General features: G+C 42.2%; 1 protein-coding gene and 1 pseudogene across 1 annotated transcript; one reads left to right on the forward strand and one right to left on the reverse strand.

The window, feature by feature from the left end:
* The first annotated feature begins 9,997 nt into the window (after positions 1–9,997).
* Positions 9,998–11,293, forward strand: LOC100770666 (ubiquitin carboxyl-terminal hydrolase 17-like protein E). The gene has a single exon (XM_027390023.2). The coding sequence runs from the start codon at positions 9,998–10,000 to the stop codon at positions 11,291–11,293; it is 1,296 nt and encodes a 431-aa protein (XP_027245824.1).
* Positions 11,294–20,287: 8,994 nt separating this feature from the next.
* LOC100767510 lies at positions 20,288–22,397 on the reverse strand (annotated as a pseudogene).
* Between the last annotated feature and the right edge of the window lie 3,972 nt (positions 22,398–26,369).

Below are 26,369 nucleotides of genomic sequence, written 5' to 3' on the forward strand. Positions count from 1 at the left end.
AAACTCAGTTATTCTCCTAAAATCAGAAACAAGACAAGACTTGCCAAAATCTACATAGCTATGCAATAGAGTACTTAAAGTTGTAGCTAGAGCAACGGAAAAAAAAGAAAAGGAAATCCAGGGGATACAAATTGTAAAAAAGAAGTCAAATTTTCACCATTTACTGATGATATGTGATGGTATACATTGATGACCCCAAAAATTCTATTAGGGAACTCCTACAGTTGATAAATACCTACAAAAAATCCAGTAGCCCTCCTATGTCCAAATGATAAGTGGACTGAAAAAGAAATCAGAAACACCCTTTACAATAGGCATAAATATAAAATATCTTTGGATAACTATAACCAAAAAGTAAAGACCCCAATGACAAGAATCTTAATGTCTTTGAAGAAAATGAAGACATCCGAAGATGGAAATATCTCTGGTGTTCATGGATGTGTAGGGTTAACATAGAAAAACAGCTATCTTGCCATAGCAATCTGCAGATTCAATACAATCCCCATCAAAGTTGCAACACACTTCTTCACAGACTTTGAAAGGATAATACTCAACTTCACAGGAAAAACAAAAAAACTCAGTATAGCTTAAAAATGCTGTATAGTAAAAGAAATTCAGGAGGTATCCCCTACCCTGACTTCAAGAGTGATAGTAATAAAAACAGCATGGTATTGGCAGAAAAACATACATGGGGACCAATGGAATCAAATCAAAGACCCTGACATAAATCCACATATGTATGAAAGAAGCCAAAATTGTACAATGAAGAAAAGAAAGCGACATCACAAAAGGTGCTGACATAACTGGATGGCAGCATGTAACAGTATGCAAATAAATCTGTGTCTATCACCAAGCACAAAAAATGGATCAAAGACTTCAACATGAATCCAGTTACACTGAACCTGATAGAAGAGAAACTAGGAAGTTGCCTTGAAGACACTGGCACTGGAGACAACTTCCAGAATATAACAGCAGTAGCACAGACACGGAGATTGACAATTAATAGATGGGGCCTCCTGAAACTGAAAAGCTTTTGTAAGGCAAAGGACATGGTCAATGTCCTAGGACAAAACAGCAGTCTACAGCATTCAAAAAGTTCCTCACCAACCCTACATCTGACAGAGGGCTGATCTCCAAAATATATAAAGAACTCAAGAAAATGGACCTCAAAATACCAAATAATCCAATTAATAATGGTGTGCAGATCTAAACAGAATTCTCAATGAAGACCTCAAATGGCTGAGAATCACTTACATCAACAACATCTTTAGCTATCAAATCAAAATGACTGAGATACCATCTTATACCTATCAGAAATTCTAAGATTAAAAAATGCTGAGGACACCTTATTTTGGAGAGGCTGTGGAGGAAGGGGAACACTCCTTCACTGCTGGTGGGAGTGCAAACTTGTACATCCACTTTGGAAATCATATGGTGGTTTCTCAGAAAAGTGGGAATCCATCTATCCCAAGACCCAGTGAAAGCACTATTGGCCATATTGCCAAAGGATGCCCAATTGTACCATAAGGATACTTGCTCAACTATGTGCATAGCAGCATTAGCTCTAATAGCCAGAACCTGGAAAGATAATGGACAAAGATGTGAGACATTTACACAATAGAGTATTGCTCAGTGGTTAAAAAAGGACATTATGAAATTGCAGGCCAATAGATGGCATTAGAAAAAAATCCTGTGCGAGAGAAGCCAGATCCAGAAAGACAAACAGTATATCCTAGTTCATAATTGGATACTGGATATAAAGCATATCATAAAGAGGCCAGGAGAACCTAGGTAACAAGGAAGACCCTAAGAGGGATGCATGGATTTCTCTGGGAATGGAAAATAGATGAGATCCCCTGGGCATACTGGGAGTGGGGCTGGAGTTCAGAGGGGGGGAGGGGAGTGAGAGAGGGGAACATGAGGGATTGGATTGGTCAACTTCGGAGCTTAATGGAGGGAGAGAGTAATGAAAGAAATATCTTAACAGAGGACCCATTTGGGAGGTTAGGGCGAAACCTTGTGAAAGGGAAATTCCCAGGAATGTACTAGGACAACCCCAGCTAATACTCTTAGCAAAATAAGAGAGGGTGCCCAAACTGCCCTTTCCCTGGAATCATATTGATGGTTACCCAAATGTCAACAGAGCCTTTGTCTAGTAACTGATGGAAGCAGATGCATAGATGCACAACCAAGCACTGTTCTGAGTCTAGAATCCAGTTGACAAGAAAGGAGGGATTGTACAAGCAAGGGAGTTTAACACCATGAAAGGGAAACACAGAGACAGCTGACCTGAGCTAATGGGAGCTCAAGGACTCTATACCAACAGCTAGGGAGGTGCATGGGAATGACCTAGGCCCTCTTCAGGTGAATGACAGTTGCACAATAGCTTGATCTGTTCATGGGGCCCCTAACAGTGGGATCGGTACTTGTCCCTGGTACAAGAATAGATTTTTGAAACGTATTCCCCATGCAGGGATGCATTTTGCAGACTTGATGTAGGGCTGGATTGCTCAATCCTACCTCAACATTATAGCACAAGATTTGTTGACTCACATGTGAGGTTTCCCCCTTTCTGAACAGAGGAGGAATGGATAAGTGGGGTAGAGGAAATAGATGGAAAGTAGGAGGAGGGAAGGGGAAGAGAGGTAGGAGGGCAAACTGCTAGGTATAAAATGAAAAATTTAAAAATCATAAAAAATTGTGCCATATGAGAACTACCATATACCCCAGGCATTTGATGCCAGGCTGTCTGCTCAGACCACCGTCTTTAGCACCTTTGAGGGAAAAACACAGTGCTCTAACCATTCCAAGCAGAGTTCAAGCTCAAGGTCAGTATTCGCCACAAGAGACCTCACCCCAGAAACTGACACTAAAGTAGCATTTGCCTGGTGTTACTATCTGAACATGCATCTTCTCTCTTTCTAGGCAGGAGGATTTATGGAGGAATCGTGCATGCCAGTCCATACTTCCAAGGAATGCCAGAAAGCCCTGACCTAGGATTTGAGACATTACTTGATGATGAACACTAACCACTTCATCCTTCATTATTTTAAACTGGTATATTTAGTCTTCATATTTACCACCTTTCCTCATTGCTTCTAAATCCTATGCTGTTATCCCATACTTTGCAATTCATGACCTCATACATAGTTTTCTAAGAATCTCATGCATTTTTCATCTTTTTCTGTACCTCACATGTTTTCCTGAATAGTTATATATTTTTAATGGGATAACTCTAGTTATTTGCTATACCCTCACATTTACACCAGGAAATCAACCACCATTTCAAAAGAAAGTCTCTCTGTCTGCCGTGTTCTCTATCTCAGTCTCTGTCTCCCACTCTCCCTGTGCCCACCTGCCACTCCCATATCCACCACTGCCTGGTAGACACTCATTCTGTACCCCAGACTTATAGCACTACAAAAACATTACTATCAGTGATTAGAAAATTACTTGAGGGCATAGCTCCTTCATGAATGTGCTTGGTGGGTGAGTTGGTCAAATGCTAGTTCCTCACTATTGCTAAAAACTGAGAAAAGTTCCAATTTGATGGTCACTTGACATTGAACATCTCAATAGCCAAAACTAATTGGATTAGATGACAAGTATTGGATGGCAAGGTGGACAAAGTGAGTGTTTTGTTATGTATGGGTGAGTCCTACAAATTCCACCTTCTCTCCACACACAGAATGTGGGGTGGAAGCCAAGGATCTGACCTTCCAACTGCGGCTTCTAAGGATATGTCTGTCTAAAACACAGCAACCCAAAGGCATTCTGTCTGTTGCCCATCTACATCTTTCCTCAATTCACTGTATTTAAGTATTTCCCTGTAGATGGTCTGAGTACTGATATATAACTACCGCTGGGTTTGTAAATGAATTTTCCCTTGAAAAACATCTGTTGTGGCCCTGCAGCTTCACTTAATCACTAATGAAGACATGTAGGTGTGGCCCAGATTAGAGGTGTGCCTTCTCCACTCAATTCTGGGTTAAAGGCCCTTGTGCTCATGTCTCCAGCATTCAGTCTTTTCCACAATCTGCTAATAGGGTTAGATGATATCATGGAGCTTGTGAGCTACCTGTGAAGCAAATTTTCAGTCTCCTGGAGCCAGCATCCCGGAAATAGTCTCCTGCCTGGTGTGTATGTTCAGATTCCACGTCTCAGAAGACCTGCTGGCTAGAACAGAGGGAGACCTTCTGCTTTCATGTGGGATTCCTTATCAGATGAATCTTGAGGTAACTGGTTAGAAACACAGGAGTTCTTTGCAACTTTGGTGGATTCACTGAGGATATTATGATGTGATAGGAAGAGTATTTCACTTAAATATTGTAAATATTGTGCTGAACAGTTTTATGGCATTCTTCATTCTTCAAGTGAAATACTCCCAGAATGTATCAAATTCAAGTCTCTAAGGCCCGGTTTGATATGCAGTGGGGGTGGAAAAACAAAACGAGATCACTGGTGATGGCCATTAGCAGGCCACCTGTTCTTGTTCTGTCATGAAATTTACACTACAATATCTGGTTTTCCTCTGAATCTTCTAATTGGATTAGATGGCATAGGAATCACCTGATCTTGACTGGACCTTGTGAACAGCTTGGGAAGAAACTTCTTCTAAGTCCTGTTTAGGCCAGCCTCCTGAAAGCCAACTCCTTCCTGGTCCAGACACCACAGCTGAGGAAGTCTTCTGGCTAGACCAGGTGGAGAAAGTTACCTTTCAGATGGGAGTCCTCATCAGGTTTTTCTTGAGATGAGAGGGAGAAACATAGGAATGTCACCCATTATAAATTAATAGAATGCTTCTCCTTTGTCTCCCACCTTTTCTCACTCCCTTCTCTCCCCCTTCCACTGCTCCCTTTGACTCTCCCCTCTCCCCCAGTCTGTATCCACCCTACCTTCCCTGCTCTGTTCCCTTTCCCTCACCCTACCTTTGCTGTCTTTCCCTATACCATTCATGCTACCTCCATCTTAGTAGCCATCTCTAACTCATCCGGCCCTGCATATTTTTGCACAGATAGAGAACAAGCTCAATATCTTACTTAAGATTTCTATTGGTGTGATAAAATGTCATCACCCGAAAAGCAAGTTGAGATGGGAAGGGTCTTATTCAGCTTCCACTTCCATATTGCTGTTCACCACTGAAGAAGTCAGGACAGGAACACAAACAGAGCACGATCCTGAAGCCAGGAGCTGATGCAGAGGCCATGGAATGGTGTGGCTTACTGGCTTTCTTACCCTGCCTTGCTCAGCCTGCCGTCTTATAGATTGCAGGGTCATCAGCCCAAGTCTCGTACCACTCACTATGGGTTGCAGCTCCCCCATTTGAGCACAAATTAAGAAAATGCCCTACAGCTAGATCCCATTAGGGCTCCATCTTCTGATGACTGTAGCTTGTGTCACATTGACACTTGAAACAAGCCACTACACAGACTCCTTGTCAAGTTGATATACAACTATATCATTATTAAGCCACAAGACATTCTTTCTTAATCATCCCTCAGATCTCACAATGAAAACATAAACTTTAAATGTTTCACAATCTTACAAATGCAAACACATTAAATTTTCAGTCCAATTAAAATAGCCAATTTCTTTTAAAATCTAAAGTCCCTCAACTGTGGACTCAGGTAAAAGTACTTTCTTATTTCAAGAATGAAAAATCCTGCACTGTCACAATGAAATCAAAGCAAAATAAAATCCAACTGTCCAATGTCTGGGATCTACTGGCGATCTTCTAGACCCCTTCAAAGTGCTTGGTCATTTCTCAGACTCTGCCCTCTGCAGCAAACACAGCTTGTATTCTAGGCTCTACTGGCATTTCCAAAATGCTGCGATTGTCTGTTGCAAGTGGTCTGAACTTTTACCAATAGCTTCTCATAGGCTCTCTTCATGCTGTCAAGCCTCAAAGTCTTTGCTTGACACTTTTAATCCTGTGCCTTTTGCCAGTGCCCTCTCCTGTCTTTTCACAATGCCAACCCTCAGCTGCTCTCCATGAGCCCTTCATACCTTCAATAACCAGTACCATCTAGGCGACTCTTACTCATAGCAAAAGTCTGGATTCCTGTATGTCGTACAACCTTGACTGCCTCTGGAACACAGCTTTTCTGTGCTCTCAAGAAACATTTCCCAGAAGATTTTACTTGAGTGACTCTGCTTTTTGGTTTTTTGAGGCAGGGATTCCCTGCATAGCTTTGGAGCCTGTCTTGGAACTATTGTAGACCAGGCTGCTCTGGATCTCACAGAGATCCACCTGTGTCTACCTCCCAAGTGCTGGCATTAAAGGCATGTGCCACCACAGCTCAAGCCTCTGGTCTCTTCTTAATCACCACTAATTTCTTAGCACCAGGTGAGCAGCATCAAGTGTGCCAGCCAAGCAAAGTTTCCATTTAGCAGTTCTGGTATCTTGTTGATTACAGTCGATTCTTCAGCCGCATTGCACAAGAATCATAGAATGTTAATTCAAAATAACAAATGACCCTGATAGATCCTTTAAACTTCCCTCTGAAACTTCACAATCCAGGCCTTTATCTTCTACACTGCTCTCAGCATTCTTGCCTTCCAAGGCCCTAAAAAACATACCACTGAGCTCTTAACACTCTATGACTCTCTAGCCCAAAGTTCCAAAGTCCTACCACAATCCTCCCCACAACATGCTCAGGCCTGGCACAACAATAGCCCAGTATACCAGTACCACTTGTCTTAGGGTTTTTAAGGCTGAGCTGAAACACCATGACCAAAAAAAGGAAAGTTGGGGAGGAAGAGATTTATTCAACTTACACTTCCATATTGCTGTTCACCACTGAAGGGATTCAGGACAGGTACTCACACAGGGCAGGGACCTAGAATTATGAGCTGATGCAAAGGCCATGGAGGGCTGATGCTTACTGGCTTGTTCAGCCTGCTTTCTTATACACCCTGGGCTACCATGCTCTGGACCCTCCCCTCAAGATCACTCATTGAGACAATGCCTTACAGCTGGACTTGGGGAGGCATTTCCTCAGCTGAGGCTTCTTCGTAACTGATGACTCTAACTTGAGTCAAGCTGATACACAAAACAAGCTGGTATGGTCTGTAGGGGCCACAAGAGATCTTGCTTCTGAAACAAACAAAAGTAGCATTTTTTTAGTGTTTTCTACATGAATATTTTCATCTTTTCTTGTTGGAGTGGGAGGCAGCAGGATTAATGAAGTTTATCAGGACAGTTTACACCACTTGGTAAATCCAGAGGACCCTAGCCTAGGATTTAGACCCGCTTCATGATAAACACTAATCATCTTATAATTTTTGATTAAATATTCATGATTATAATTTTAACCATTTTGTGAAGTTTACATCATTACCAGAGCTGCTCCTCCCTCTTTGTTTATATTTTTTATTATTAATTATTATTTTTTGGATTTTTGAGACAGGATTTTACTATGTGTAGTTCTGGCAGTCTTGGAACTATCTCTGTAGATCACATTGGCCTCTAACCCACAGAGACCTATCTGCCCTGCCTCCCCCAAGCAGGAATTAAAATCATATGCTCCCCCCACCCTTGTCACTTTTCAGCGTTCCTTAGGGAATAAAATGAAACAAACCAGGAAACCACACTAAGGAAAGTGCCAGGCTGGAGGTATGGATTCCTCACTAGTTTATGGCATAAAAGCCTCTCACACCAGTATACTGGCTTGTAGGCAGGTCCCAGAGGCCACTTTAAGTTATGGTTGACAACTTAAACCCTTCTCTGAGGCTCCAAGACACCTTCCTCTGCCTGATGTCTCTTCACTTGATCAGGCCAGGAGCTCTCAAAGCCAGCAGCAGCTTAGACACAGCCAAAATGCCCACCCTCAGGGTCCCACATACTGAGGTCTACTACAAGTCAAGATTCAGTTGCTTAGTTGCCAGAGGGAGGGTGTCTCAGTGAAATACTTCAGTGAGAAAGAGGGGTCAAAAGAAAATGTTGATTTGGAGGAATCAAACCAAACACAGTCTTTCAACTGCAGCCCATGGAAAGGCCAGTGTTTGTCCAGGTCTTACAACCAACGGGGAGGCAATAGCCTTGTTTCTTTTACTTCACAGACACATGTCATCATTGATTATACCTTGTTTTTCTTTAAGAAAAGTAAAATCCCAAACCCATGGAATAAGGCAAAAAAAAAATTAAGAAGATAAAGAAGAAGAGGAGGAGGAGGAAGAGAAAAGAAAAAAGGAAAAAAAAAAACAGGATTGCCCTAGGCTTGAGTCTGGTAGTGGCTAAACAACTCCCAGTTATATTGGTGTCTTCTTGCCTCATCAAGTCCCAAAAGCCTCACTGTGGGCACTTCTGCACTCAGTAGGACTTCATCTCATCCAGTGTGAAATGTCCTCCAACTGGCCAGCACCCCTGTTAATCTAGTGGCTACACCTCTCCTGGTCAATCATTCTCTGGGTTTGACATTCCTATGAGTCTGTACATGATTCAAATGAGTCCATCACATCCTCCACAGAGACCCAGGTCCACCACACCCTTGTTCCTAAAAGGCATGAACCTCATAGCCTTGCCGGTTCACTGTCCAGTGCTGAGTTAGCTGTGTGCTTCTTCCCTGGGCTGTGAAGACATTTGACTATTTGATCTAACCTGTCTGGAATGGGGATCTGGGGTTCCACCATCTCACACTGTATAAGACAGCAAACTCATTCTCAATAGTGGGGTTACTCAGGAGTGATCAGGATAGAGGGGTTCTTGAGCCACAAAGCTTTTGAGAAGCCTGCTTAGACCATGTTGTGTGTGCAAATCCAGCAATACAGGCCAGCAGCCTTGCCTGTGCCCATGAAGCATGGCTTTACTTCTGGGCAATGCAATCGGTTTAAATTTGAAAATCTGAGTGATGGAACAAAGGGCATAGACTGCGGGTCAAAGGCAGGAGGTATATTTGAGAAATAACCTGTTCCTTTCTCTTATGCCCCCCAGAAAAAAAAATGCTGTCTTCCTGTGTGTCAAACATAAGGTTAGTGCTGTGTTGTTTGACTTTAACTTTGTTCAGCTGGAAGGATGTGGATTCAAGGTAAGACTTCCTACCTCAAAGATCCTGATTAGAGGTGGATCTTCCTACTTCCAATTAAGGGAAAATCTCCTATGGGTGTGACACTTTGTTTGAATTTTAGCTAGTTCCAGATATAGTTGCCTTGACAACCAATGAAGGTCACTAAGTTTGACAATATTCTAGGGAATAGACAAATGTGCTTCTGAAACGAATGTTGCCTTGGGACAAGTAGCTCTGACTTGCTGAAAGCTATTTCAAAACCAGGATTGTAAACACACTGTCTTGTTGATGACCTGCCTATGACACAAGTGACCCTCTTATAGTGCAGGCTTATGGATTATTTCTTAATTAGCTCCGGTGTGGATTTGTATCACAAGGAACACCAGAATTTGAGGTGCAAGACACAAGGCTTTAACTTCTGGATTCTGGAAGATCACCTTTGCTTGGTGTGTGTGGCCCTTTTTGTGTTGTTTTTGTTGTTTTGTTTTGTTTTTCATTTTTGAGACAGTGTTCCTTTGTGTATCAGTGCTGGATATCCTGGAACTCACTCCGTAAACCAGGCTGGCCTCAAACTCACAGAGATCCACCTGCCTCTGACTCCTGAGTGCATGATTTTGCTCCATGAGGTGCCAACTCCAAGAATCTTAAGGTGGAAGACACACTTTTAATCTGGGCCACACCATCTGTTGGAAGCCTATTTACAGATATGGACAAACGGAGCTTTGAAGCTTTGCCTGCTTGCTCTTGCCCTGCTAGGAAGTCCATTCATTCACTGGCCTTAGAGCCTCTTCTTTTGGGATACCAGAATCAAATGATGAGCAGCTGAGACACCCAGGCTGATGAAGAAAAGACGTAGGCATTTGCAGGAGGGAAAGGATCCTTCTGACCACAGTCAGCACTCCAGAACCATATCTGGAAGCAACCCTGAGGATATGGAGGCTGCTAGGGAGCTCTCAGTAGGTGAGTCTCACAGTAAGTCACTTTCAGTTTACATGGCCTCAACCAAGGCTGTTGGCACTGAAGTGTATTTGTCTTCTTGCCCTGCCACAGATCCTACCCTGTCATCTCCTGACGAACCAAACCGGCCTCAGAATGAAGCTCAGGTGGTACCAGAGCTGGCTGCTAAGGAGGAGTTCCATCTTAGTTGGCAGAGGCCCCATGATGTGGGAGCTGGACTCGAGAACACAGGTAATAGCTGCTACATGAATGCAGTACTGCAGTGTCTGACACACACACCACCTCTTGTCAACTACATGTTGTCTCGGGAGCACTCTCAGAACTGTTGTCACCAAGGAGACTGCATGATTTGTGCTATGGAAGCTCATGTGACCCGGAGTCTCCTCTACTCTGGGGATGTCATCCAGCCCTCAGAGAAGTTGACTGCTGCCTTCCACAAGCACAGGCAGGAAGATGCCCATGAGTTTCTGCTGTTCACCTTGAATGCCATGCACACATCCTGTCTGCCAGGGAGCAAGCTCCTGGGATGCACATCTGAGCAGAGCTCCCTGATCCATGAGATATTTGGAGGCTCCTGGAAATCTCAGATCAAGTGTCTCCACTGCAATGAGACCACAGACCTCTTAGAGCCCTTCCTTGACATCACCCTGGATATCCAAACTGCTCAGAGTGTGAACCAAGCCTTGGAAAATTTAGTAATGGAGGAACAGCTGTGTGGGGAAAATGCCTACCATTGTGACAACTGTAGGCAGAAGACAATGGCTTCCAAGACCCTGACTGTGAAAGATGCCCCAAAGGTTCTCTTGCTGGTGTTGAATCGCTTCTCAGAGTTCACAGGTGACAAAAAGGACAGGAAAGTGAGCTATCCTGAGTCCTTTGACTTCCAGCCCTACATATCTCAGTCCCATAGACAACCATTGTTTTATAGCCTGTATGCTGTACTGGTCCATGATGGTGTGACTTGTCACAGTGGTCATTACTTCTGTTATGTCAAAGCTGGCAATGGTCACTGGTATAAGATGGATGATTCTAGTGTCACCAGATGTGATGTCAATTCTGTCCTAAGTGAACCTGCTTATGTGCTCTTTTATGTCCAGCAGACTGATCTCAGAACGAATTTGTGGGTGCTCTCACAGGCAGAACACCAGGTAGGGGAATCCTCGTATACAACGATCAACAGAGGATCCCCCACAGAAGCTGCAGAGCCCCCGGATCACACAGAGAATACAGCTGCCAAAAATTTCTTAGACCACTGGAAAACTCTTCTGAACATGAACACCAAAGCCTTTGGTGAAACTTGGAAAACACAGACCTACTCTGAGAGCAAATGAAGTTGTGATTCCCCAGTCCACACACAGGATAGAGTTAAGAACCATTCCCACCTTGACAGGGAGAATTGCCGTGTCAGTCTTCTGCCAGGCTTCTGTCTTTCTCATCAGGAGACCATGGACTCTGGGCAGCTCTGCAGAAACGGAGGGAGACCAAGATCTAAGAAGTAGACTAAGGTGGGGGTCTCACTCCATTCACTGACCCTGGGGATGTGGACAGTCTGTGACCTTGAGGCTACCCTTAGAGAGAGAGCAATTTGAACATGTGCCCCAGGCACGACAGAATGTCTCACCCTAACCTGCTCTTCACAGAGGTCCTCTGTGTCCTCCAGCGTTCTTCCTGGGACCCTTAGAAGGTCGGTGAAAGAGAATGCCCAGTGTTCTAGGACTAGTTAAACCTGAGTAATCTTTTGTATTTGGGGAGGGGAATTCTGCAGCACCCTCTGTTGGAGCTCATGGACTCTAAGTAGGGCAGACACTAGCACCCACAAGCTTTGGATTTAGGATTTCCACTCAGCCAAGGAGGCACTGGCCAGACCTGCTTCTTCCTCCTCTTCCTCCTCTTCCTCTTCTTCTTCCTCTTCCTCTTCTTCTTCCTCTTCCTCTTCTTCTTCTTCTTTGGTTTTTAGAGACAGGGTTTTTCTGTGGCTTTGGAGGCTGTCCTGGAACTAGCTCTTGTAGACCAGGCTGGTCTCGAACTCACAGAGATCCACCCGCCTCTGCCTCCCAATATAGCTTTTTCTTTAAATAAACTGGGTTTACTGTGTGGAACACATTGAGGGGATAGTTTTCGTCATTGTGCTTCAACTGCTGTTCTTTTGACCAAATAAAATCTGTTACTTGATACTGTCTGTCCTTTCTTTCTTTATGAATGACAATTGATACTGAATATTATTGAAGCTGAAGCATTTCCTGGAAATTTTGGCCTCATGTTGTTGAAACTAACTCACCAGTCAGAATTAATTACTAATTCTGGATTTTTGCTCAGCAATGGAGAAGCTTACCCAAACTGTTTTACACTTGATTTTGTACATGCTTTAAAACACTGGGCGGCTTCTTGAGTCTTTTTTTAACCTGAATTGCAACTGTTCTCAGGAAATAAATTTTAGCAGTTGGCTCTTTTGTCAACCTTTTATATGAATAAACTTTTCTCTTATCCCTCACCAAAACAGCTTCTCTTTGCAGCAATCAGAGACCATTACAGAGAACTACAAGTCCAGAAAACATGTGTTGTCTGTCTTAGGTGCCTGGATCCACAGATTACAGGAACAACACAACTACTGTCATAGGGCCAAGAGCACATGGTGGAATTGGAGGTGAAAGAATTCCAAGAGCAAGGGACCTGGAAGTGGGTTGTGAAGTTGTGTATCCTATTCATAGAAGTGGGTCTCCACTCACAATATCCCAACAATATGGCTGCCTAAACAGTCAATAGACAAAGGGAAAGCTCATGGGGCCCCACTGACAGCCACAATACTAAGCCTGTAGAGAGAGAAGGAGGGAAAATTATTCTTCTGTATCAATTGGTTTCCTTGTTGGTTTTCTATTGCCTAAACTGTAAACACACATGGAACTCTAAAGAGATACAGCTACTTTTATATGTCTGAGCCTTTATATTCACAAATAATAATACCAAAGACAAGGGCCTATCAATTTGAGAGTGACTGAGGTGGGAATGGTAGAGGATGAGGGAGGAGAAAGGGTAAATGATGTAATCATTTTAATTAAAAATTAAAGAAATTTTCATCTATAATGTACCAGTGAAAACACCTTTTAAAACTTGTCAGTTAAGTTTAGTGCAGTATACGAAAATAAAGTAAATTTCCATCAGGCATCCCGGGAAACATCAAACCTCCTCATTGATTCCACAGCTGTGGCTTACAGGCCCCTGATGCTCATTCCAACTCTACTATAGTGTCCTGATGTTAGAGTTATGGAAGTACAGCATTGAGTTCATCCCCCTGCCTGAGTGTGCATATAGTGTGTGTGTGTGTGCACGCGCCTGCGTGCGTGCGTGCGTGCGTGCGTGCGTGCGTGCGTGCGTGTGTGTGTGTGTGTGTGTGTGTGTGTGTGTGTGTGTGTGTGCTTGCGCATGTGTATACTGGTATATCGTGTACTTCATGCATAAGAGTGTGGGGGGTGACTAGGCTTTGCCTACTTGAGTGTGCATATGGTGTGTGTGTGTTCTTGTGCATGCCTATACTGGTATATTGTGTGATTCTTTATATTGCGTGATTCTTGCATAAGTGTGTGTGTGTGTGTGCACTTATACATGTGTATACTGTATACTGTATGACACATGCACAGTGGTGTGGGTGGGTGGCCATGCCTAAGGGAGCCTAAGGGAGGTTTCCAATGCTCCCTACCACTCTCTAGCTCACTTCCGATAGCGAAGATCATATGTATGTTCAGAAGGTTGCATGGCTGCGCTTCCAAATTCCCAGGTCTGTCTGTCTCCGTCCTCTCTTTCCCAGCACTGGGATTACAGGCATGCATGGTTATCCCTGGTATTTTATAAGGGTGCTGGGATTCCATCAGATGTCCTTATGCTTTCATAGCAAGGGCTCTCATACACTGAGCTACTTCCCTGGCTCCCTCCGGCCTTTTTCATGTTCCAATCTGTTGGGTCCCAGTCCCCATGGGGTCTCTGTGAGTTGCTTGTCAACCATTAACCACAGGTGCATCCTGTTTTCTAATCCTGGCTTACAGCCCCGGCCTCGCTCCACTATACCTGGGAAAACACAGCTCTTCTTCTACGAGCTCTTACACCCGGGGATTTTCCACTGCGCTCTAAGTGTCTATAAGGCTCTTCTTTCCCTGGAATGAGGAACATTAATAATGTTTGACAGACGCACATAGCGCAAGCGGCCAGACGGCTCGGTTTTTAACTAAATCTCCAGGCTTTTGCCCAATACTTGGACTTAGTCATGGTGTGGGACACCACATGTGACCTTCTGATGTCTGATCTTTTGCAGTCTTGGTACCTCTGTAGATTCCCAGGCCCCAGTCTTCCAAATATGACATTGTTATTGTAAACAAGAACACACAGCACTTGTGGATTCCTGCTCAAGTTCAGACCATCTGTAATGGAGTTTTTGACCCTGGGAAAATACCATAGGGTTACTGTATCATGGCTGGTAGGACCCTATCTTCCAGGAACAAATGGCTGGTGGGTACCAAGATGGATGATTCACAGTTTGTGTAGGGGTAAAGGTTGATAATTTTTACTAAGCCATTCAGTCAGCCATCATTTGAGTAACCCTTTGCAACTCTCTGATTTTAATTTTAAGCTTCTGCAATACTGAAGTGGCCCAGAAGCCAGCATGAGCCCTAGTATGCCAATAGGCATCATAGACAACCACTTGTTTCTTTTGACCATGATAGGGAAATGACTTCTTTGGTAGATGAGAACTGGTTTTCTTTGGACCTAACATTCCAACCTCTTGCTAATGATAAGAGGATGATGTCATCACCACTGTAACTACTTTTCAGCTGGAATAGGACGTGGTTCTCAGGTCCAGGAAGGCTGGAATGCTGATCAAAGGCCTGGGGGGGCAGGGTACATTTGGTGTGCTGTACAGGTTTTATTAGACAATCTGAGGCTAGTCGAGTTCAGGTAGCTTTGGAGCAGTCTAGAAATCTGGTCCAAAGCTGGGGCTCAAGCTGATAGGAAACTTTGTCAGAAGCATCTGGTTTATGTTGGCTTTGAGTCCAGGGTTTGCTAGTTTTGAAGGTCCACATGAGGCTGGTATGTTGGAGCAGTTTGCACTTAGTTGGTTGGAAATCTGCTGGGACAAATATAGAGACTGGGAACAGAACTTAACATTTAGGAACTTAACGGATATCTTTCGTTTGGAACTTTTAGGCCCATTATTCTGATAGTTGTGGTAGGGGAGGAGTCCCAAGGCCAGGTGAGAGAGATCACAATCTCAGAGATAGGCAGGTGGGGAAACTTAAACTATTATTTACCTGCAGTCCATTTGACAAATGAGAGGTGGATCCAACTCTTATGACTCCCTCAATTCCCTGTAGCTTGCATGAGTTTTTCAGTTTAAGACATGAGATAAAAATTTAGATATAGTTGGGTGTTGGTGGCACTAGCCTTTAATCCCAGCACTTGGGAGGCAGAGGCAGGGGGATCTCTGTGAATTCGAGGCCAGCCTGGTCTCCAGAGCAAGTGCCAGGATAGGCTCCAAAGCTATACAGAGAAACCCTGTCTCGAAAAACCATGTATTTCCACTATTTGTAATCTATTAAAATCCACACTGTTGAAAAGCAACCAACATGTGTCTGTAAGACACCAGGAGTAGGCTCGTGCCTTTGAGTCATAGAAAAATGCTATGGATTTGGGTTAAAAATCATGAACATTGTTTTCCTCTGTCCAGAGGAATATACATACATACATACATACATACATACATACATACATACATACCAGAGGTTTTAGCCCAATGAGAAGCACCTTTATTTCTATATTAGAAGACAACAAAAGGAAATTTAAAATCTTCAGCTCATGACTGAATAGTAAGTAGTCAGCTTATCAGGACTGCACCGATCAATACTAAAAGTCTCAACTTTGGAAATCTTAGTATGACAATAGCATAGGAGGGGGAAAGAAATTTGAAACACTTTCCAATTTTTTATATACCTTACATCATTTTCTGGCACCTTTACAATTTGTATTTATATACTTTAAATCATTTTAGACCCTCAGAACTTACTTAAGCTTTCATGCTCTCTGAGTTTTATACACTTTAGAACATATTCTTAGACCCTCACAACTTGCGAAGACTTTAAGCAATTTTCTTGTCATCTAATCATTTACTAGATACAGGAGTAGTTATTGCTGATGCAGTCCTTGAAAATCATGTTCACTTAAATAAAGTAACAGTACAAAGTTATATCTGAAACCTGTTTATTCTTTAATATGAAGCCTGTTAGCAGGGCAAATGGTCTGCCTTTCTCAGAAGGATACACAGTAGCTCCAGAAAAAGCAAGGCCTCATTTTCTTTTTTACACAGGAAATGAACTAATATGGCTGCAGCCTTGGAGGGAAGAGTTGGTTGCCAGCTGCTGTTGATTAGTCTAGCCATCAACACCACCAGAGAAGGATAAATTATAACTGAAAGTATAATTCAAATGGCCTATGTATCAGTTGAAATGGCAGAGACTTGCCCCTTACCTAGATAGTCATCCTGCCCAGTTCCTGTGGTCTTGATAGCTTTGTTAGTGGCAGAAGTCACATCTTAGCATCAGTCTTCAGTTGCCAGGCTCAGAAGATCTGAGAGGCTTTTCTGTGGAGAAGAAACTTGCGGGACTCACTTTATTTGTCTAGGCAAAGTGGGGCAATGGACTCTCCAGTGTCCTGTTTGTATTTTGGGCTGGATCCTGGCAGTTTGGGGCAGTTTTGCCCAGTGGTTAGTGTTACAACAATTCAGGTGGAGATGATGTGTCACAACATCTTCTTTGAAGACCTTGAGGTCAACTCTAGGAGTTGTGTTCTGTCTGTCATAGTAACTTTTCTTCATTAAGCATTTTAAATGGTATATTCAGTAGATCTCTGCCAAGTCTGAGGAGCATTATTTATCAAATATACCTGAGCTAAACAAATTTTGCTTGTTTTTAGTCACTTGCTTTAGGCTTTACCTTGAAAACATATACAGGAAGCTAAATAAAACTTGTCCCTGAAAATTAATTTCATTTGTATTTAGAATGATTACAAGCATAGTTTTGAGCATAATAAAGAATTTGATCATGTATAAGTTGATTGAACATTAACTTACATGTCCTAATTGTCCTTAATAAGAAGCTAGCAGCTTTAATAAGACTAGGATTTTACAGTCTTAAAAGGAGATAAAAAAGATTTGATTTCAGGTTACATATGAGCATGCAACAGCAAATTAGAATTACCTATGTATAGATTTTCAGTTATTAACCACTTGTTACAAGTTTTATGCTAACTTTTTGCACAACCAACCACCAGGCCAAGCTCTGGGAATCCAGCCGAAGAGAGGGAGTAGGGAGGTCAAAGGTCAAATATATGAGCAAGGGAGGTCAAGATCATGATGGAGAAATCTACAGAGACATCTGAACCAAGCTTATGGAAACTCATGAACTCTAGAATGATACAGCTGTGGAGACTTCAGGGGACCAAACTAGCCTCTATATATTGGAGACAGTTGTGAAGCTTAGACTAGCTGAGGGGCCCTTGGCAATAGGACCATGATACAAACCTGGTACATGGGCTAGCTTGTTGGGGAAGGGCTTTTAAAGAGGAAAACCATGAGAAGACCTTCTGTTCTGCCAAGTGGTTAAGACAATTCAAAATAGTCTTTGGGTAACTGTATAAGCAAGTTACAGATGCAACAACCACAACAAAAAAGCAGGTTATATCATAACAAGTAGATAGCCATGGTTATACATTTTTGGATGGGAGTCACTTAGTCAGGGGTACTGGGAATTTATCTTCTAGGGACTGGAGTTAGAGACAAATGACTGACAGGTACCAAGATGAATACCAAGATAAGATGGAACATCTTTAGCCATAACACCTCCAACTTTCAATGCTGGATAGAGGAAATGCCCATGAGGCCTCATCATTTCCTGAGGGGCTAATGACTACTAATGTTTGTTAGAGGAGGTGATGTCATTTCTTCTAATGGCATAAGTACTGGGGGACTAGGTGGATAGAAGAGTGGGTTCTGAGGGAAAGGAAGGAAAGTGCTAAGATGGGGAGAACATGATAATTATAAATAATAATACATTGTATGTAAGTATGAAACTATAACAAAATTTAAAACAGAAATAGCATTGTGTGGAGATACACACACTCCTGTCTTCATTGCTTCATCAAGTTAGGATTAGAGATGGGAGCTTAAGCAGGCTGGGCTGAAATCACACTGCAGATGAGAGGTGTTGCCATTCTAAGAAGACCAAAGAGGAACGCAGCTTAGTTAACAAAACACATTTTTTTGGCATTTTTATATGATTAAACTCTCAGGTACATTAAATTCCAGGGAAGAATTAGCTTGGAAGATTTGAGATTATTCCTATCCAACTTTCGAAGCTGTTTTAAAAATTCGTTAAATGTAAAATTATGTGCTGTCTTCCCAGAGAAAACTCATCATGATTTATACACAAACAGAATCACATAAATCCTTGTGTGTGTGGTGGTGTGTGTGTGTGTGTGTGTGTGTGTGTGTGTGTGTGTGTGTGTGTACATGCAAGCACACACAGGTGCTTGTGTATGTGTGTCAGAACAAGTGTGACATTCATGTGGTGGCCAGAAGAGATCTCAACTGTCAAACTGTCATTCCTGAGTTCTTACCCTCTCTTTTTGAGACAGGGTCTCTCAGTAGTTTGTTGCTGGCCACATCTGCTAGCCTGACCCATCACTGAGTCCCACCTTCTCAGACCTGGGATTATAAGCATGGGCTTGTAAATACTGGGCTTTTAAATGTGTGTTCTTGGAATTAAACTCATGCCCTCATGTTTTTAGGGAGTTAGTCACCTTACTGATGGAACTGTCTCCTGAGCCCCCATAGTACTCTCAAATATAACCTTCTGATAGAGATAAGTTTGTTTTAAAATTTTCTTTTAGCTTTCTAATTATTCTCTATTGGGGTTATGTGTGAATTAAAATGTTTTAAGATAGTAATTATCACTTTAAGAGGAAGACTTAGTTAAGGGAACATCACTGTTCACATTTGGCTCAATAGCACTTTGACTTCGTAGATGCCAGTTCTCTGTCATTTCATCATGTGTGTTACTTGCCCATTAGGAAATGCCTGTCTACACAATAAGGGACAAAAAATGCAGGAGAGTCAGCAATGCCTTCATATAAAGAGTTTATTGAGAAGAAGGGGGGCGTTGTCATAACAATAAAGCAGGATGCAAAGGAGTGTTTACTGCATGACTTTTCCACTAGAAGGCGCCATTGCCTATCTTTTGATCTTTGCTTCTTGTTCTCATCATTAAGAATCTTGCAACACTGCATTAGTCAGAGTCCATGTTTTGTATGTTTTCTTTTCTCTTAGTAGCTTTCTATTTGTTGACCTCTATTTTGTTTCTTGTCTTTTCCCACTTTGTAGAACTGTAGTTGGACTTGAACACCAAATCTCAACTCTACAGAGACTGTTTCATTGGCCCCCATATCTATTACTGATGATCCAGAAAAAATCTTCCTTAATACATTTTAATAAGTGTCATAGAATGGTTTTTCTTTGACAAGGATAAAAGCTTTTAAAAGGATCTCAACACTCTGAGAAACCCTGGATTATAGTCTGAAAGGAACCAAGAGAACTATGTATCATTAAACGGAGGTATTATATCAGGATGGGAGTGAGATGGGGGTAGGTGGGGGAGCAGGAGGAGGGGAGGGAGTGGGAACTGGGACTGGTATGTAAAATGAGAAAAGGTTGTTTAAAAAAGAATAAAAATTTAAAAATGGAAGTATTAATAGAAAGAATATAAAGCATAAAATGTAATGAAATAAAATTTGGCAGCTAAGAATTTGAACATTTGAAATGTAAACTATCCTAGAGAATTCTAATATCAAAATGGAGCTATCAAAATGTGAAGAAAAATTCAAATGATATTATTAGGCTGAGATTTGTAAACCACACTTGCTCCTTGAAATTGGTCCTATGTTCATTAGCTCAATGTATGATACCACCAAATATAAAGTTTTGCAAAGCCATTGTTTTCAAATATAGGCCAAACAAGCTTGAATTTATGCCAAGGTACATAAATCCTTGTGAGATGTGAGCTAAGAAAGGAGCATGGTAATGACTATATAATTCCCCAGTGATGGACAATCTCTGGCACTGGTAGACACCAGGATCTAGCACTTCCCTCCTGGGGACCAATCAGGGTGGACGTCATGAAAACCACAGATAAATTTATCTTTACTATGTGCCATAAATTGGGGAGAAAGCCAATGAGAGAAGTCCAGAGAGCTTTGTTCGGAGATTCTGCCTTGTAGCTGGTGCTGAGAATTCAGTGTTTCTTCCTTTTTCTGCAGCACAGTGGTGTAAAGTCAGCCCGGCAACTCCCGATCTTTTTCTTCGAAGGCAAGGCAGTCAATTGCACAGTGGCCATCCAGCTTTGCACACAGGTACCTTCTGTAAACTGGGGCCTTGGCTAGGGGAAGGGGATGGCTATCAGTTATCTACTCATCTTTTACTAGGCCAAAAAGAAAATCATTAATTAGTAAATTTGGGGGTGGAAGGAGCTCAGACTCCTGGAAAATCATATGCAACGCCCTTAGAAATCATTTGGGAAAGACATAGGCCATCCCTCTGTTCAAATCAGCTAGCTTATACAGAAAGAGAATGTCTCTTCCTAAGAAGGTGGCAATTCACTTTTCCACTCCAATAAACAAACCTTTCCAACAAGATGTTTCTTCTTTATATTTCTAGTAGTGTCTTATATAGACCAAAATTGACAAAGCAGTCCAATTTAGTTTATAATTTAAAAACAGTATAAAATATTATAGGCAAATCAACAATAAACAGTGCCCATTATTATATGATCTTAAAGTTTCAGATATAAAGTTAAGCAACAATGCTCTCATTATTGCCACTAACAGAAAAGAAATATAAACACAGAGTCTAAATAGTTTGTGAGGATTGGAATTAAGATCTAGTCTCAGCTATCTGGGTTTCATGTGTGCTGCCTTCTACTGATCGTTCAACTCACTCCTACCTCACTGATTTGGTGATGGTGGTTAGTTTACACACACACACACATACACACACACACACACACACACACACACACACACACACACACACACACACACGGCGCTTACTGGAATTCCAATATGAATAGGCTGAGTTCTGGAGTGGGTAAGCTATTGAGCTTCTAAGTCTATGTGTTGACCTGGCTACAGTGAATTCCTGAGATAGGAGGAGATGGAGAGGACAGACTGAATCCCTCCTTTATTCTGCAGCCATTGTCTGACCTCTATGCATAGAAGAAGGACAAGCTAACTAGGTTTGTGAAGGAGAGCGCAGCACAGACTCTGTTCACTTAATGCTCCTTGGTTCTAGTGCTGCCTCTTCCCAAAGGTTCACCAGAGGCCTTTCTGCACCTCCTAACTAGAGCACAGTTTGCCCTGCCCCAGCTTCTCTGTACTTTGCACTCTGACTTTTAGGGGAATTGTTTTGTGTTCAAGTTCCATGTTTATATTCCTTTTTCTTTCATTTAGTTATTTATATGCCTTAAGTTTTTGAATGATTTTAGTCTCTCAGGGAATCTATTTTTTTACTAGCAGAAATAATAGACCTATACATTTCCAGAATATTAAGGACTTGAATTTAAGTAAAATTTTCTGTTCATTTTGTGTAACTGAATGAATGCAGCTGGGGACAATGTCTCCCAAGTGGTAAGGACACATTATAGGATCTCTTGTCTCAGTTGAGCTTCTGAGGCTTACACACATACCCAAGAGGATTAGACTCTTGGGATCTATGAAGGAACGACAGGAAACCTAAGGACATAGGAAACATGTCTCAAGAGTATCTGAGGTGGACTAGCGAGAAGGTCCATTTGGTTGTGTGTTGTACTGTACAAACAGCTCCTTCTAAACACTCCAAGTCACAAGTGCAGACAAATCAGGATAGTACTGGTTTCAATGATGTCATTTTCTATTATATATGGGATCCCAAGGAAAGTTTGGAATAACCTTGGGGTAAGACAGTTGAGCCAACTACGAAAACATGGAAATGTTGATGTTTTCACCCATCTTAAAGCACTCACTTCGTCATATGCTGAGATGTGTTGAAGATTTGAAAACCAGAGAAGGGATCTAAAAGAAGGAAGAAGTCCAAATCCCTGTGGAGACTGACTAGAGAAGTGGACCGGGAGCTCTAGTTGTTGCTGAGCTAAGGCAGAGTAATTGGATTCTTGTTTCTCAGCTCAGCACCTGATTTAGCCTGAGATGGTCACAGAGGTGAGTGGTGAGGTTTCTCTGAAGTTAGCTTGCTTTTCCAAAGACAGATCCCAATTAAATTGCCAACACTACCTCTCTAGGGATTTTTCTCTTACCTGGGTAAAGTTGAACAAGAAGAATGAGCCCAGGAACAATTAAGGAAAAGATTCTCATGTTTCTAGGCCTCAGTGGAGAGGAGATGGAGGAGATACGGTAATGGAGCATGGCTCCTTTATTGAGAGAGTAATGCCTATTCCACTGCTTAGAAACAGAGAACTATATTCCATGCTCCATTGAGTAACTTGTGAGCCAGCAGATCAGATTTTTATCTAAGTCTTTTGTTGGAGACAAGACAGAGAAAGTACCTTGCCTTGTGGTCTGGAATATTCCATTCCCTTTCTTCTTAGGCTTCCCCCGTTTCCCTTCATGCTCCATCTTAAGTGTCCCCATTTCCACAAAACTTAAAACCATCCATTCTTTTCTTCCTGCCTTAAACCTTTATATTTGATGTACTCTTTCACAAGTTTTATCCACCAGTTGTTAATGAATTGATTGACACCTGGTATAGTGATTTTTTAAAATTTGAGGTATGGAATAAATTAGCTATCCCAATAGATATTAAACTTCATAGAAGAAACCAGCTCAAATTTGTTTGCTTTTCTCCAGTAGGTTCTTACATGTTGTTTAGTTTTCTAGTGGGAAGCTATATGCTTCGGGGAACTCATGAATAAACAAACAATTAGATGCAAGTTATTGTTACATTTTTCAAGCTTATGCATATATAAGGTTTTGAAGATGGTATAATTCTTTAAATTTCTTCCATAATCATTTCTGGTGGAAAAGCCATGTGTGTTTGTACTATACAGCTATGTGCTACCAACAGACCTTAATTTTGTCCTAAAAGCAAAGGAGCCACTGTAGAGGTTTGTGTAGGATAGTTATCTGGAAGAATAAGAATTAATATCCCCAACAGAGTGAGTGCCTGGCAGAGCAATTCTCACACTGATAATAAATTAATTTATGGGAAATGTGGAGCTGCTGAAAGGATGCGAAAGTGCAATGAAGTTGGGTATACTTTGGGGAAAAGGAAATATCTAATTAAGGAATGTCAGTACGATGAGTTACCTGTGATTCTTAATGTGGTAGTCTTGGCCCTCAGTGTGAGAAATGATGGAACCTTTAAAATCAGGACTTAAAATCCTCCTGTGGTGGCTCAGGAAGTGGGGACAGAGAGTTTCAGGCCAGATTGGGCTGCGGAGTGAGTCCCAGCCCAACCAGACCTCATATTGAGACTCTGTCTGAGCAAAACAAAAGTAAAACCAATAGCCAGAGTTTATTATGAGATAACAAAAATGCCCCCCTCCTCAGGAGGATCTCTGTGAGTTCGAGGCCAGCCTGGTCTCCAGAGCAAGTGCTAGGATAGGCTCCAAAGCTACACAGAGAAACCCTGTCTTGAAAAACCAGAAAAAAATACCCCCTCCTCCCCTTCCTGCTCTCTGGCTCCTTGTTTTCATGAGGCACAGCATGTCTTTTGCTCTCATCCATGCTCCTCTTCCAGAATGTCATCACCATGGTTTGACACAGCCTGGGAGCCCCTTTCTACAGCTGAACACATGTGGTCACCTGATCTTGCACTTTAGCCTGTGAGTGAAATGAACATTTCTTGATGGAGTACCTGGACCAGTTAGTTGTGTGACAGCAAAAGAGAGAGAGAGAGAGATTAACCAGTGGCTCTCTTCTTACCACTCACCCTGCCTACTCTCAGGTGGAGACCCTGTTCCAGGCTTTATGAGAGTCAAAGCCAGGAAAGGAGATGCTTACAGCTCACACCACCCGCTTAGGCCCAGAGCCTTGCCCTTCCCTTCATGTACCTTCTCTAGGATCCAGGGTCTTCACTTGACCCCAGCTGTCACTTCCTTCCTATTTCCTAAGACTGGTGTCATTAAAGTGACATTAAGTACCTGGCATTGTCAAAGTAGGAGAGTTGTATTGAGGGTGAGATTTCTTCCCACTGACAAGCCCAGGGTGGAAAAGCACCCTGGAAAGCCCTTCTGTGAAGGAGTTGCTTTAGGGAAACTTCCTTCAGGTTCACCTGTGTGAGCTCTCAGAGCATGTTGCAGCCACGGTCCAAGAGGACCTAGTGACTTCTCGAGGTGGCAGTGGAACTTGTGTCATCTATGCCATCCTGGTTTTGTTGGTTTGCAGAATGCAAGACTAATGGGGCTATGGAGACTTTTGTCAAGGTTCCAGAGAAAAACCTGGGAGGCACAGGACTGAATTTCCTGCAGAGAATCCTGGCTTTGCACAAAGCTCTGGGAGTGAAGCTGAAACCCAAGGGTGTTAGAAATGCCAAGCATGCTGGAACTCAGGCGAGAAAAGCTACACTCAACAAATGGGTCAGTCTACATGAAGCCACGTGTGCTGCAGGAGACAGACGGGGCCACCCAGACACTCTGGAGTTAATATGTCACTCCATGCCCCAGATGCCAGGCACAGGGCTTTAGTGTTTGCATGGCTCGATTTTTGGTTTATCTTTGGACCCATCCTTCCTTGCTATCGGCATGATCCTTTTTGAAATGGAAATGTTTGCTCTGTGACGTTATATATTGGAAGCCAGGCACTTGATTCTTTTGATGTTTGCAGATGTTCAAGCTGAGAGTTTTCAGTGAATCTCAGAAAAGACTGGACACCAGAGTCCTGGGGAGTGTCAATTTTCCCTTCACATCTCATAGGGTTCTGCTGTTAGTGTTAATTTCCCCTTCATGTGTTGTAGGGTTCTACTGTTAGGTGCATGTGTTTTTATACTCTTTTGCCTCTCTTGGATTGACACTTTTCTGTCATAAAACATCTTTGTCTCTAGTAACATGTTTGTTTATTGTTGTGTTTTTTCTTTCTTTTTTATGTTAAAGTCTGTTTTATATGCCATTGGTATAGCATTTGTTTCCAAAATGTTTCTTTGTAAGGTTTTTTAAAATGCAATTTAGACTTTAATCTTTTAAAATCCATCCTGTTAATTTCTAAGTGGTATGGTTAATTGATTTTCTCTTAATGTAATAATCAGTGAAGTAGTACTAATATCATTTTGACCATTTGTCCACTGAAGGCTGTGGCAGTGTCCTTTTCTCCTCCCCCATTTTATGGCAATTTAAATTTCTTATAGTTTGTGCTATACATTTTAGTCATTATAAGTGGTTGCCTTTTGGATTATTACTAATGTAGTTGATACACAATTTATTTGTCATTAATACCAAGTTATTTCCAATAGAACTACAGTCTCATTTTCTCACCCTCATTTTTTATGTAAAAATAAGTTGGGGGGTTCTAAAGCAAGAGATTCTCTTGATGGTCTTAAAGGATGAGACTACCTTGGACAGAAATAGCTGTAAGCAGGAGATAATAAGGGGTCTCCAGTTGCTAGAATGCCTGAGGTTGGCCCTTGACCCTGCTTTCAAAAGACCTTTGCCTCTGATGGCATTGAGGCTCCAGTCAATGCTTTAACTGTCAGTTTCATGAACCCCTGGGCAGAAGAACCATCTACACAAGACCCAGACGTCTAACCTGAGACAATTTGAGATAGCATGCATCATTTTAAGCTGCTAACATCACAGTGTGCTGTTACACTACAAGATAAATAGCAATAGTATTTTAAGGCATGTGTATTTTGTAGAGGGATATTTGCATGTTCTCACCAGGCTGCTAGACTCTCCAAAGCAATGAGCAGTTTCCCAAATGGTTGAAAGTCTTTCTAATTATCTTTTTTATAATATCATCTCACTCCCACCCCACTCCCAGAGCTTTTATGCTAAAACCCCTTTATGCTAAGTTCTTTCCATAACAGGCCACATCCTTAGCTATTTCCCACTTAGGAAAATAGTCAATGAACCCATGTGATATTTTTATGAGCCATAGGAAGCACGTCTAAACGTTTGTCCTAGGCACTGGCTGGTAGGAGCTGTATCTGCTGTGGGAGTGCAAGGTGATGGTAGACAGAAAAACAGTAGCTTTCATATGGGAAATGAAGCCCCTGGCAATAGAAATACCCCTGTTTCTGTTCCCATCTGCCATTTTCCCAGCAGATAGTATTGACCGACACCAGCCCAGTGTCAGAAACCCTGGTGGATGGAGTTTGTAGAGACTAGTGCTGAG

The sequence above is a fragment of the Cricetulus griseus genome (assembly GCF_003668045.3).
Source record: "Cricetulus griseus strain 17A/GY chromosome 1 unlocalized genomic scaffold, alternate assembly CriGri-PICRH-1.0 chr1_1, whole genome shotgun sequence".
NCBI classification, from domain to species: domain Eukaryota; kingdom Metazoa; phylum Chordata; class Mammalia; order Rodentia; family Cricetidae; genus Cricetulus; species Cricetulus griseus.